The 12,794-nt window shown below is 37.0% G+C and overlaps 7 protein-coding genes across 7 annotated transcripts; 4 read left to right on the plus strand and 3 right to left on the minus strand.

Moving 5' to 3' along the window:
- Positions 1 to 168: 168 nt before the first annotated feature.
- On the plus strand, positions 169 to 3,176 carry SPOG_03100 (zf-MYND type zinc finger protein). The gene has a single exon (XM_013165759.1). It carries the CDS (start codon positions 1,135 to 1,137, stop codon positions 2,866 to 2,868), a length of 1,734 nt encoding a protein of 577 aa, XP_013021213.1. The 5' UTR covers positions 169 to 1,134; the 3' UTR covers positions 2,869 to 3,176.
- An 89-nt stretch (positions 3,177 to 3,265) lies between these two features.
- SPOG_03099 (mediator complex subunit Med10) lies at positions 3,266 to 5,506 on the plus strand. The gene has a single exon (XM_013165758.1). The coding sequence runs from the start codon at positions 3,529 to 3,531 to the stop codon at positions 3,928 to 3,930; it is 402 nt and encodes a 133-aa protein (XP_013021212.1). The 5' UTR covers positions 3,266 to 3,528; the 3' UTR covers positions 3,931 to 5,506.
- On the minus strand, positions 4,025 to 4,936 carry SPOG_03098 (Mde2 protein; the record flags this gene model as incomplete). Its single annotated transcript, XM_013165757.1, has 2 exons — positions 4,025 to 4,243; positions 4,289 to 4,936. The coding sequence occupies 2 exons, from the start codon at positions 4,934 to 4,936 to the stop codon at positions 4,025 to 4,027; spliced, it is 867 nt and encodes a 288-aa protein (XP_013021211.1).
- Positions 5,014 to 8,063, minus strand: SPOG_03097 (cortical component Lsb5). The gene has a single exon (XM_013165756.1). The coding sequence runs from the start codon at positions 6,539 to 6,541 to the stop codon at positions 5,633 to 5,635; it is 909 nt and encodes a 302-aa protein (XP_013021210.1). The 5' UTR covers positions 6,542 to 8,063; the 3' UTR covers positions 5,014 to 5,632.
- A 16-nt stretch (positions 8,064 to 8,079) lies between these two features.
- On the plus strand, positions 8,080 to 9,452 carry SPOG_03096 (ADP-ribosylation factor Sar1). The gene is made up of 3 exons (XM_013165755.1): positions 8,080 to 8,270; positions 8,323 to 8,428; positions 8,630 to 9,452. Exons 1-3 carry the CDS (start codon positions 8,148 to 8,150, stop codon positions 8,971 to 8,973), a joined length of 573 nt encoding a protein of 190 aa, XP_013021209.1. The 5' UTR covers positions 8,080 to 8,147; the 3' UTR covers positions 8,974 to 9,452.
- A 32-nt stretch (positions 9,453 to 9,484) lies between these two features.
- Positions 9,485 to 10,186, minus strand: SPOG_03095 (uncharacterized protein; the record flags this gene model as incomplete). Its single annotated transcript, XM_013165754.1, has 2 exons — positions 9,485 to 9,750; positions 9,802 to 10,186. The coding sequence occupies 2 exons, from the start codon at positions 10,184 to 10,186 to the stop codon at positions 9,485 to 9,487; spliced, it is 651 nt and encodes a 216-aa protein (XP_013021208.1).
- Positions 10,187 to 10,665: 479 nt separating this feature from the next.
- SPOG_03094 (mediator complex subunit Srb4) lies at positions 10,666 to 12,684 on the plus strand. The gene is made up of 3 exons (XM_013165753.1): positions 10,666 to 10,872; positions 10,934 to 11,176; positions 11,237 to 12,684. The coding sequence occupies exons 1-3, from the start codon at positions 10,772 to 10,774 to the stop codon at positions 12,540 to 12,542; spliced, it is 1,650 nt and encodes a 549-aa protein (XP_013021207.1). The 5' UTR covers positions 10,666 to 10,771; the 3' UTR covers positions 12,543 to 12,684.
- Positions 12,685 to 12,794: the final 110 nt, after the last annotated feature.

A 12,794-nucleotide genomic window follows, 5' to 3' on the forward strand; every position in this document is an offset into this window, starting at 1 on the left:
GTATTCACTTCCTACAAAGTAAAATGATCGACGTTCATAAGCGAATCTGCAGATCATTAGAAGACTTTCCCATTAATCCCCACGCCATTTTACTTGTAAGCGCTACCCTTCCCTCTTTAGCGAGTATCTGCTGAGGCAGGTGCATTGTTAGCAGGAGAAACGTAACCTGCCCTTTGTCTATATTGCCGCCAGAGAAGGTCTCCAAAGAAGAAGAAAAAATTGCATTGAAACCATTGTTAAACCTTCGTTTCAAGTTAAAGTCATATAGAAACATAAATTGCAATAGAAAAAAAAAAGGAATTGGAGCATATCTAAGACGGAAAGCCCTCAGTGTATTTGTATACATAGTACGTGGAACGTGCTACCCTATGCTTTTTTAGAAGTTTTTTATTCACATTTACATCTTGTCTAAAAAAAGATTCTGAATTCGCTAGGATCAGTTTTTCTTGCTTATTTGTTCATTCGGGAATTGAAAACTTGTTAGAGGACTTCCGTTGGCATTGAGAAATAATTGATTTATTGGCTTGAATCTCATACATTTTCCTATTTTCGTCCTGCCTCTTAAGTATCCGTCGGAAAAGGTAACTATCTTTCTCTTTGGTCATCGTAACATTTGGTTTTCCTTTTACACTTGTGCTGCTCAATTTCAGATTGTAAACATTTCTGGCTAAAATATAACTGTTTGTTTCTTATTGAGCCTTTTTTTTTTCATACACGTGCTTATACTCCTGAATTAAAAGTTCGTTAGACGACAGCTCTTCCTGGAGTCAACACATTGATCTTTTAATTTCTCGTATAGCTTGGCTGGATAAAAAAAAAAAAAAACCAAAGAATCTGTGTTAATTAATTGCCCTTCCCCTTGTTCGTTTGCGACCTTCCCCTATTGTCTTAAAAAGCCCCTTATAGTTAAACAACCTCGCTTTTTGGAATTTTACTGGTATTTTTTTTTATTATTCCTTTCCTATCTGTCTGTAACCATTGCATTCGTTTTTCTTTTGTTTCTGGCTTCTCCTATTTCGGCTCGTTACCCTTTGTTTATTTTCCGCTAATTTCTTTCTTATTTTTTCGCATCTATTTATTTTTTTGATTATTAAGCTACTTATCCTAACTTTCCTTTGATTAATTAACTACAAAATGAGAGAATCCAATGTGAGCGTTGTTTGGAATAATAGAGCCTCTGTCACTATCAACACGGTTTTGTATGACCGTCGTGCTCTTGATTGTGATTCAGAAATGGCTCTTATGAATTCCTTGAGTCATCTCGCATACTTAACATCTACTTCACCCAAAATCCGAGAAATTCTTACTATAGACGGTGGCTTGGTCCGATTAATGAATATTTTGCGAGCTGGAAGAGGACAAACGTTTGCTCGTATGACTATCTGGCAACTTGCCTTGCAGTGTGTCGTTAATGTCGGTATCCGGGGCTCAGAAGCTATCAGAATTCGCGTAGTTGAAGCAGGAATCGTTCCTATTGTTGTAACACTCTTGGATGACTTTTTGTTTGCTCTTGAATCTGTGGTTCCTTCTACTAACCGGACAGCAAGTACTTTTACGTCTGTATCTACGCCGCCTCCAAACAACTCTTTAGCCCCATTAGACTCAAACTCGATGGATGCGATTACTGAAAATAACTCTCCTTTAAATTCGTTATACGTTGGCGGTGATTTGTCTTCTCCTTACCCGAACAATATTTCTGGACGGAGGAACGTCGCCGTTGAAGTTAGAGACAGTAACGAATTTCAAAATCGAAATCGTTCAACTAATCGTGAAGATAATGGGAGAGAATTTGCAGATACTGGTTCTTCACAGGGTCACTCTGCTGTCTATTCTCAGGACGCATATGGCGATTCTCAAGTCCAGTCTCCTTTTACTATTCAAAGATTACCGTCTTCAGCCTCAAGTACCTCCTTTTCCAACGAAAATATAAATCCTGTTTCATCCCCTTCCCCTTCCTCTCCAAGTATGTCCCAAAATGGAGTTGCTTCCAGGGATAGTTCCAATTCGGATACCGCTCCTTCTGACCGCCCTAACTCTTTAAATCTCTTCACACCTTTACCTGTAAATCCTTTAAATACGGTCCAGGAGGCTTCTCGTGTATCAGATCAATTATCTATGTCTATAGCTCAGCAGCAAGCGATAATTCGTCGTCGTCGCGCTCAGCGGGCAATTTCTATTCCTACTCCCTTAGTATTATTTGAAGCACGAAGGCTCGAGAATACTGCAGATTTTCAAGGAATCACTTCATTTTTTGATAATTTCGACAAAAAAATCAATAAACTTCCTAGGGAGGAAGATATACTTTACGGGTTGCAAATCTTGGCTTATACGAGTAAAAATTACTTTCACCTACGGCCTCATTTTGAGATATCCAAAGACGTGCCTAGCTTACGTATGTCGCCGTTGCGCAGCGGGAACAAAGTTTGGAATACCTTTCAACTGGTTGAGCAGTTCACCTTAAAGTTTTACCCGCCACAAATTCAATACTGGGCCAGAGCTATAATGAACAACTACTGCCGAAAGGATGAGAGTCGTGGAGGAATTCGTCGTTGCGCAAGTTTGCAATGTAATAAATGGGAAGAACACAGCCGTCAATTTGCCAAATGCAGGCGTTGTCGTCGTACTAAATATTGCAGTAAAGAATGCCAACAGCAAGCTTGGCCTGGACATAGTCGATGGTGTCGTGTTATACACAAAGATGCTCGGTCTTCTAGGCGAGAGGTTGGAAAGCAACTTTCGCAAGTACCGGGAGCGGGAGTAGAATCAGGACCCGTTGCAACAAACTCTGGTGTAGGGATACATAGTAATACGCCAGAAGCTTCTGAATCCAATTCGTCAACCGCAACTGCACAAAATTCCAATATATAAAATCTTTCGTTATCGCTTCTAGAAATTCTCTACATCCAACGACAATCCGTGCATACCGACAGGTCTTTAATATTGTCTCCAGCAAAAACTAAAAATCTGCCAATTTAGATCTCTCAAATTATTTTTATTGGATGAAAATATCTGCTGCTAATGATTTATTCTATCTCACTTTTGGGGTTACACAGATTACTGCTTTTACTTAGTTCACATTAATGTCTACTATGGCTTCCTTAAACGTAATATTTCTCTAATTTTTTATTAGTATTTAAAGTCCATGATCATGTTATATTAATAATTTTCAATATTGTAACATTTAATAGCAAGTAGAAATTTATTATCAAAAGAAATAATGAGTTCGTTTTGTTTTTCTGTATTCGATTCCTATTGATCAACACATTTTCCACTTAAATCAGAATCAAAGGTAAATTATAGATGCTTTGGTGTACCACTGTACCACCGATCTTCATAAATCTGACACGTATACTGAAAGCTAAGAATATTTACTATCTTGTTGTCTTTGCATTTATTTGTTACCGTTTTATTAATAACGATTAAATTTCATAAAGACAATAAATCATTCTATATCTTAAATAGCACCGCTTTACCAAAAGCAGTTTGGGCAAGCTTGCGTTGTGACAAAAAAGAAGCACTGCAGAAGAAATGACACCTGAAATGAAAGAACTAGCAAGCAAACTGGAAGATACGACTCAATCGCTGTATGACTTGGCTTTGGTAATTTACAATTTGGAAGACACAACTCCTCCAGATACTATTCCAGAAAATATTAGCACCTTGATAAATCATCTTAGGTCACTCCCTAAGATATCTAAAAAAGTAAATGAACCGATCTCTCAAGATGTGCTAGAATATGTTGAACAAGGTAGAAATCCTGATGTATACGCTCGACAATTCAGTGAGTTGGTTCAAAAAGACAATCAATACGTGCATGGAAAGTTTTTAGCTATGGAAAACTTTCAGCAAACCTTAGCTGAAGAGATCATTTCTGCTTATCCTCACTTAAAGAACGACGTCGATGATATTCTTGCTCAGGGCTCTAAATAAAGCTCTTCAAAAAAAAAAAAAAAAAAAAAGAAGGATCAATTCACTTAGTAAACGTAAAAAAACATTCTTTGTTGATGCTTTACTTTGTTCCCTCTTATGGATTCAGTACTTCTTCCAAAACCTGAATGCACAGTGACCGTTCTTCAGCTGTCTCCGGAATGTACTTTGGATCCATCAAGTTTTTTAACAGAAAGAAGTTTGCACAATTAGTGCTTTGGAAAGACTTTTTCTTTGCTACAACCGTGTAGTCTTGCTTTTTATTTTGGGATCGAGAGCCGAATACATATAAGTAGTCTCTCACTTCATTATCATCCTAAGAGTTTAGTTAGTATCTTTCTTTCCCATTTAAAGCTCTTACATAAATAACTGTAATCTTCTCTTTAGGGGAGGTCGAATTTGATCTGTTCGTTTTGGAATTTCCGTAGCAAGGTGTTTTTACATATGGACTCTCTTTTGCATTTTTTAAGGTACCATATTTTGCTGATTCTTTTCTAGATAAATTATTGGTAGGGCTTTCCCTAGATGAAAAAGGTGAAAGCTGAAAATGCAAGCTATTACTGTAAGCGTCATGTCCATGATACGAATTTGCTGGCTGACTTCCTGGAAAGCTGGACACAGGTGTCTCTATCTTTGACATATTGGTGTCCCTTATGATGATATCTTCTATATACATTGGTGCAGATGGACAAAGCGTTTCGATGTTGACGGGAGTCTGAGGATTTTTCTTCTTTAAATAGTTTTCAAGTTTTTCAGGAACTTGATTGTCCTGTCTTATATGCTTTTTGGGCTGCTTTTCGCATGTTTTCTTCTGTTCTCTTTCTGAACGCTTCCGTTTAGTGTTGGTTCTTCTCTCTTTTTTGAACGTTCTATTATCGGATAGAACATCGAAAGCTGTAATTCCTTGATTTTGTTCTTTGTTTGCTTGCTTCAATGACTCGGGAAGTAGAGACGCATCTTGCAATTCAGAGGAGAAAAGTCCATGGTCGAAGGTCGCTAAACAATCCATTCAATGATCAATTTATGGTTTCCTTCAGTGTATACTTGGAAGCTACCTTCAATGCTGATATTTCTGGTATGTGGTGAGGGAGGAAATGTTTGTTTACATGTTTCCAGGAGCATGAAACATGTGTGCAAGATAGATCAGGAAGAAATACGGGAAATAAATTTTCTAGATTTAAATCAATTAACTATTATTTTCGATTTATAAAAAAATATATGACTATATGCGTGGAATTGATGGAAATTCAGTCATGTAAACATTCGCTAAACTCTTACTCAATGTCAAGGACAAGGGACAGATCATAAAAGGAAGGATTAGGTGGAAACGAACAGAGAAACTCAGATGCTCTTTATATTTTAAAGACGTTATATAAAACTAAATAGAAGTGATGTTAAAAAGGCATATATGATGAAACGGATCTGATGCGCATGAATAATTCATTCACTAAATGAAGTATATAATGTTATTAGGGTGCAATCTAGTCATAACCAAAACAAAACAGCAGCATATCGTAATTAGAAATGTTATACAGAGTCTTTACATTCATAATAGTACAGATGCGGAGCAAATAGTCGGGCATTGTATATAAGTGAGTTTTTATGCGTAATCAAAGTCATTAAAAGAAGGAGTCTCATATAAAAGATCATCTAGAAAAGGAAGAGAGGGACTTATTCACAAAAATAAAAAGATAAATACACTCCATTAATCTGTACGGTTCAAATCACTGAAAGGGTTGTTGGCGTCCAGATCTTCCTCAGTTTGAGAAATAGTATCAGAAACATCGGAACCGGACAAGTAAGAAGCTCTGTCGTTCAGAGAATAAGAATCAGAGCCGCTTTCAAAGTCATCATCCTGTTCCTCATTATGGCTTGTCTTCTCTTTATACGAATCAATCGCACTGACAATTTCATCATTGGTTTTCAACAAATTTGCAAGCCACATCTCATCTTGAATGGCTTCTATATATCTCAACAAAGAGCGATGGCACCGTTTACAGTCAACATAATACATCATAATTTGTTTGTTATGGGTGGGATTTTCGCGGTGAGGATTAATTTGAGCAAGTGTGTTTGCCAAATTGGTAGCCGCCATGTTGGAGGAGACAATCAAACGCTCAAGTATAGGGGCAACGCGCTTCATATTAATTGGTTGTTGTTGACGAATGCTTAAGGGAGGCATCTTCGACGGAAGTTTCCTAGCCAACTTACTCAGGTTTTCCATTCCCCGAACGTTGGAATAGTCGGATTGCCATAATTTGATTAATGAGTAAGCCCTGATTCGCACTTTTTTTGGATAAGCTGGACTTGTAGCACATAAAAATATACGTTCCTCTAACTTTTCATCGGAAAAGTTTTCGACAAAGTGTGATCCCGCATTTTCAATTAATGCTTGAAGGACAATTAGAGCTCGAACTTGTTCGTCAAGCCGGCCATACTTCAACTTTTTACGAAGTGTACGTGCTGCTTCTTTCGGCCCAGTAGAAGTAAGACCCACTACTTCTGACAATTCGACAATTCCAGAGAGGTCGTTATCAGTGCGGCCACCAACAGTCATCTTGTCAATATACGTAGTTACCGCAGTAACTGGTTTAGAGTCACTGAACAACAGCATTTTTCTATTAGAAAACGAAAGATGCGAAAGGAAAGTGAAAAAGGTTCAACTCTGAGGTGAAACCCTAACGAATTTAGAACAATGCTAGGTCTGATGGGATTTTAATAGAAAAGCTGAAAAGAAAGATTCCAGGTGAATGTTTTACTAAAAAAAAAAATTATTTTATATAAAAATCCCTTTGTCTTTGATGAATCCTTGTTAAAATCAAGACGTTTGGAGAATAACAAAGATAGATGTTGAAGGGACGTTCAGAATGTGGATGATGTGGATAAGCCTAATTCAAACTCATTGAGAGAACTTCTAGTTTCGTTCATATGAAAAAGAAACATTAAATAAAATAAATAAATAAAATTGGAACTCGACCCGTATGCGGTTTCCGAGGAGTAGCTGGCTTGTCATTTATAATGAACACCACGGTGACTAAATCGAAGGAATAAGGGCAGTTATTGTACTTTTCATTTGTTTACTTGACTGTGTCGAATTTATATGAACTGGATAATAAGATGATAAACAGCTTGCGCAGACGAATCCCAGGCTTGCAACATGTGTAAATAAGTGCTTCAGGTAAACAAACCAAAAAGGAGAAAAAGTACTCAATATGGAATACAATCATGTTTGTTTGAGATCAGAAATAGTACCTAGCATAGGAAGTTGATCAATGTTAGCACAAGTTTCCTTTCGTTCTATATAGACATTTCGACCATCAAAAGCTTGCTTCCTATTTCCTGTTTCATATTTTATTATAGTCGATATCTTATTGATTATAATTGATTCTCCACTGTAAACCTGAAAGTAAATATTTATAGACTTCAAAGGGGTTACATGAGTAACGAAAATGCTGGTGAAGCTTGGTCCTTGAGCTGAAAATTAAATCCCAAAAGATCAGTTTATGGCTTCTAAAGGAAAGTAAAAGTATTCTCTTCGTCTCTTAAGCATCAATGAAGGAAGGTTTCGTGCCTCCTCAGAAATCCATCTTGCTTTCTCCTACGAGAAGCAAGCTAGTGGACTGCATAGAAGGGACTTTTTTCTAAAATTAATCATAAATTGCTGCTCTCGTATTGAAAGTGTCTCCTGAATGGATCACGATAGACTGTAACACTTGCAAGCGATGTAGAAGCAACCGCATGAAAGACGCATAATCTATTCGCAAAATTCAAATAAAGGAATGGATGAGATGTTGTATTGCGGTGCAATGGATCCCTGCTCTAGAATAAAACGAGTATTTTTCAGCTACGGCGAGGAATTCTCACCAAAGTCAGCACCAAGAAGTACGCAGTCGTCTTTTATTCTTTAAAAAAGCACTTTGTTTAATATATATATATGGCAAAACAGCATGTAAAGGTGAAATGGTGAACCCACGTTTATGAATCCGAATTTTCCACAAATGCTTCCTTCCTATGCGAAACCTTTGTAACAAGCCATAAATATTTAAATTCAGCTCAATAAATGGAATAAACCTATCTCTCTACCAAGGATCCATACTCGCATTATGACAAGTTAGCATACGGAAGGATATGTAACCCCCATACTAAGGTCGTCCTTTGCCAACTACCAACTCTTGTTGTGAATCTGCAAAAGTTTGTACAATTTCGAGATAATCATCCCAATGTTCATCCTTAATTGGTTTTATGATGCTCTAGCTGCTCTTGGTCTTGTGAATAAGCATGCCAAGATGCTTTTCTTGGGTTTGGATAATGCTGGTAAAACCACATTGCTGCACATGCTGAAGGTACGCAAGCAGAATAAAAGAAGAGGAATGTTGACTTTAACTCTTGAAATAGAATGACCGTTTAGCTGTTATGCAACCTACTTTGCATCCTACTTCTGAAGAGTTAGCTATTGGAAAGGTTCGTTTTACAACCTTTGACTTGGGTGGTCACCAACAAGGTAAGTATTTCTTATTGCTTTGGAAAAAGAAGCCGCCATTTTGGCTTATTGAAGGTCCAAGCTTCGCCTGGTGAGTGTCCTATGATGGCCTGCCTGGTTGATAGGACAGCAACTTTTAAATTTATATTTAAATTATCTTTTTGTCCTTAGCTTCCTTCTTAGCTTTATCTTCAGGAATTATTATATTAACTTCCTTTCTAGCTCGTCGTCTTTGGAGAGACTACTTTCCAGAAGTGAATGGCATTGTATACCTTGTTGACTGCTGCGATTTCGAGCGTCTTTCCGAATCTAAAGCCGAGTTGGATGCTTTGTTGGCTATGGAGGAGCTTGCTAAGGTTCCTTTCTTAATTCTCGGTAACAAAATTGATGCGCCTGGTGCTATTTCAGAGGACGAATTAAAGGCTGCTCTTGGCTTGTATCAGACAACCGGTAAAGGTGTTTCCAAGCCTGTTCCTGGAATCCGTCCCATCGAAGTCTTTATGTGCTCGGTTGTTCTTCGTCAAGGATATGGAGAAGGTTTTAAGTGGTTGGCTCAATACGTTTAAATTTCCAGAATTATTCTTACCTAATTCGGAGTAATCTTTGCTAATCTACTTCTGCTTGATTCTTCTTTATTATTCTATTCTTTGGTCTATCCCCAATCCATGTTTTAAAGATGGTTGAATTACCACATTCTCCTTTTGGGCTGGTTTTCGTTCGTCTAGATTGTTTTCATGCTTATTTTTTTTTAAATCCACTTGTGGATTCCTTTTGCAATAGTTCACCATGAGCTATACATTATTACAGGTTTCAAATAGTTGCGGACATCTTGCGTTTTTCCATGACTGATGGATTATCATTCTGAATAGACAGGTCTAACCGTTGTTTTACCTTCAGCTAGATTCGATTTCAAATTTTCATATGCTTAATGACTGCCTTCCACTCACATTCCTATGGACTTAGTTTCAATTGTGAAGATCTTATTCGTAGAGTTCATATTTAAATGTATCACTTAGGGATAATAAATTCCTTTTTACTCGTTAAAGTTTCATTCTTCTTTGTTTAAACATTTTAGTTTTATGTTCGTTGGTAATGAGTCATGTTGTAGGTTTCTATCAGTTCATCCATGTCTGTGCTGCTTATGTGCATGATCTTTAAAAGCTTTTCCGAACAGGCTGCATTTCCTACGATTCGCACAAAAGACCCCGTTTCTAATAGAAACGACGATACTGACTGTGTAGAATATAGTTTAGCATGAATGCATGGGGATTTACTACCCCGAAACACATCCTCCAACTCTAGTAGGATAATATTTCCTACACATTTATGTGAACGAACTTTACCTTTAGACTCATGTTAGCATATTAATCTCCCTTCAAGGATTTGTGAATTACCGAAAAACTCGACAACAGTCAAATAGGTAGAAAGACGCGAACTGTACACCTTTAATAGTTCACCAACTCGAAAGCAAGTTCGTAAGACGGAATTCGAATGAAACCCTCGTAGTCCCTCATCCTCTGTTTTCATTTCTTTCACTGCTGGAAATGGTCCTCGAACTGGAATCTCGACAAAAGGCTTTTGATCACAATCAGATTCTGTATTTTTATCGTTTAATAAAAAACTTCTTGTAGATTGGTTCGACTTAGGATGCAGGTTTCGTTTTTTCGTTTCAGTATTATCTTCAAGCACTTCCTTTTCTAGTAAGCAAATTTCTTTAGAATCATCCCAATTCTTTTTCCTTTTCATTTCTTTATTATCTAAGCTACCTGAACGTTTCATTTCGATTTCTCGGCGCGTATAAGAGGTTCCTAATGTATTGGGAAAAGCAGGGAATACGTTTCAAGAGTATAGGTATATTTCACACCCCGAGTAAGGATGTAAAACGATTGCGATTTGAATTATTTTTTCAAATTCCTCTATTGTTAGAAGGAGAAATGCGTTTGAACTCAACAAGTATGGAGACTGTCAAATGCATAGTAATCAACGACTATACGCGCTTTTTATACAACTTTCTGGCTCATGAGACGCTTCATTTATTACTGTTCTTAATAAATTAAAACTGACTATGTTAAATTGTAAGTGTACAAAAGATAAAACCACAGACATTCCAGCTCATCCACGTAAGCGTCTCCCTGTTTTAATAGTGAAATAATTATGAGTTTGAGAAAGCATTTCGTTCATACATTTGCTCTTGACAATTGACAGAGAATTTTCGACTGTTCTTATAAAGTGTCGAATGCCGATTGTTTGGCAGTAACCAAGTATAAGTTCGATTAATTTTGTTAGGTAATTTTAGCTTTCAACTATATTTGTTATTACATTTATAGAAAAAAGAAGATAAAAACAGACTTTTTGGTGTGATAAATGGACGAACATTCAGCACAAGATGAGAATAACAAAATGGATACAACACCCTTGCCAGTCAGTCTAAATCCTGAAGTGATAGAATCTCGAAATTTGGCACCGTATGTGAAGCTCTTTTTAACTACATCTCTTTCGTTTTATTGACCTTTGTTTCCTGTCTAGTGAAATTGAGCTGCCTCAGATTTTTCAAAAGATTGTCCAGGAACGTGGAAATTTTAGGGACTTGGATGAAACAGAATTAGAAAAACAATTGGAGGAAGAGGAAGATTCTTCTAAGGCGTTTTCTGGTAAACAGGATCCTTACTATGGATTTACCATTCTTCCTTCTCAACAAGAAGGCAACGACGTTTCTCAGAACTCTATGAATATTCATGATTACAAAAAAGAACTTGTAGATTATATATTGTAAGCTTCCTCCGCTTTATTCTTTTGTCCTCCAAATTGCGTACTAATCTTTTGGGATAGGATTGCTCAGAATGAGTGTTCACTGGCACTCGATATGACTTCTTTACTTCTTTCCAAATACAAGCAATCTAGTTCAGACACTATTTCACCTTTCCTGAAATCTACTGTCCCTCCTGGGTCGCTAGGATTGGAGCGATGTCATCCTCCTGAAGCAAAAGAATCCGATTCTATTTTAGCTATGTGCTGGAAAAGAAAGTCTCTAACGTCTTCGAAGAACTTGCTTTTCGATGCAAAGGAGAGATTATCTAAAGTTGTGGATTCTGAGAGGGAGTACTTCCAAATTTTATCCAATGTCAGAGATTCATCATGGCCTCTTGTACTGAGCAACAAAGGAGGTAATTACGATGTCTCAGTACAGTATAGTGCTCTAGGGGGGATTTCCTTAGGCCTTGGTTTAGTTAGGAAGGATCAAGAAAAGCAAAGCTACAATTTTGAGTCTGGGCTTGTGCATCAAAAAGCAAGCTTACGTGTTGATTTAGTTTCAAGTACTGGAAAAATCATCGCTTCTTCAAAATGGAACTGGAGTTGGGGAATACAAGAAGAAGAAGATCAACTGTTAGTAAAAATTCAAAGTGCTCAACGAGTACTGCTAGAAATGGATGTTTGGAACGCTTTACTACAGGAAGCACAAATCTGCGAAAATCAAGGCGTAGTTTTCACGGGCGACACCATTGTACTATCTTGTAATCCTGAATTTTCTTTGCGAATTTTCCTTGATACAAACACAGAAGAATCTCGGCAAGATCCAGAAGCCGATTTTTTGAATGTAGATCAGGAAGAAGAATATGATTATGAAACAAAAAAGCTATCACAAAGGTGTTGTGATGCAGTCAATGCCATCACGCACATTTTATTCTTACAGTATTGCCGAAATCCTAACAGAAAACTACAACAAGCGGAATTGGCGATGGTCATTGACGCTTCGGCTCCTCAGATTATTCGTCCTCTAATTTTTTACTACGCTATTCATGAGGAAGCTCGTCAATTTCAAAACTGGTTGCAGAACGAGGGCATAAAGTTTGAGTATTTACCTTCCTATCCTTGGGAATCAGCACAAGACTTTTTAACCTTTGAAAATTTTTTACTAACAAATCGCTTAAGCTTACAGTGGTATCTTGACCTTGATTCATCTTTACCAGCTCATATTCAGCATAATCCGACCTTGCACGGAACCGAAAAAACAGTTTGGAAGTATAAAGATGCCTACAATTTCTATAAATTCTCTTCCGTAAAAAATATGTGTCAATACATAGAGCATGCGCGAAAACAAAGGGGAGAAGTTGCTTCCAATGCTATTCAAGAATAAATAATGTTAATGTCATATGTAATCAACATTGAAGGGTTTATAGTTATCTAAAGTGTTAAAAATCGTTAGAAGATCAGTTACCGATATTATTATCTTCATAAAGAATGTGAGAAAGAAAAATCAATTCCTACTAGAGTAGCAATTAAATGTAATAAGTATTTATGAAGCATAGAAAAGTAGCCAAAACACAAATGATAGAAAGAATTAAATATTTCAGACAGCATTTATACATCTCGAACTTTGTATAGCATT

Source organism: Schizosaccharomyces cryophilus (assembly GCF_000004155.1).
Source record: "Schizosaccharomyces cryophilus OY26 unplaced genomic scaffold supercont4.1, whole genome shotgun sequence".
Classification (NCBI taxonomy): domain Eukaryota; kingdom Fungi; phylum Ascomycota; class Schizosaccharomycetes; order Schizosaccharomycetales; family Schizosaccharomycetaceae; genus Schizosaccharomyces; species Schizosaccharomyces cryophilus.

Excerpts from the sequence above, each read along its gene's own strand:
- SPOG_03096 (XM_013165755.1), top strand. The coding sequence starts at position 8,148 with ATGTTCATCCTTAATTGGTTTTATGATGCTCTAGCTGCTCTTGGTCTT. Across the intron at positions 8,271-8,322 it reads CATTGCTGCACATGCTGAAG|AATGACCGTTTAGCTGTTAT; the intron begins GTACGCAAGCAG and ends CTCTTGAAATAG. Across the intron at positions 8,429-8,629 it reads CTTGGGTGGTCACCAACAAG|CTCGTCGTCTTTGGAGAGAC; the intron begins GTAAGTATTTCT and ends CTTCCTTTCTAG.
- SPOG_03100 (XM_013165759.1), top strand. The coding sequence starts at position 1,135 with ATGAGAGAATCCAATGTGAGCGTTGTTTGGAATAATAGAGCCTCTGTC.
- SPOG_03099 (XM_013165758.1), top strand. The coding sequence starts at position 3,529 with ATGACACCTGAAATGAAAGAACTAGCAAGCAAACTGGAAGATACGACT.
- SPOG_03097 (XM_013165756.1), bottom strand. The coding sequence starts at position 6,541 with ATGCTGTTGTTCAGTGACTCTAAACCAGTTACTGCGGTAACTACGTAT.
- SPOG_03094 (XM_013165753.1), top strand. The coding sequence starts at position 10,772 with ATGGACGAACATTCAGCACAAGATGAGAATAACAAAATGGATACAACA. Across the intron at positions 10,873-10,933 it reads GAATCTCGAAATTTGGCACC|TGAAATTGAGCTGCCTCAGA; the intron begins GTATGTGAAGCT and ends TTTCCTGTCTAG. Across the intron at positions 11,177-11,236 it reads GAACTTGTAGATTATATATT|GATTGCTCAGAATGAGTGTT; the intron begins GTAAGCTTCCTC and ends CTTTTGGGATAG.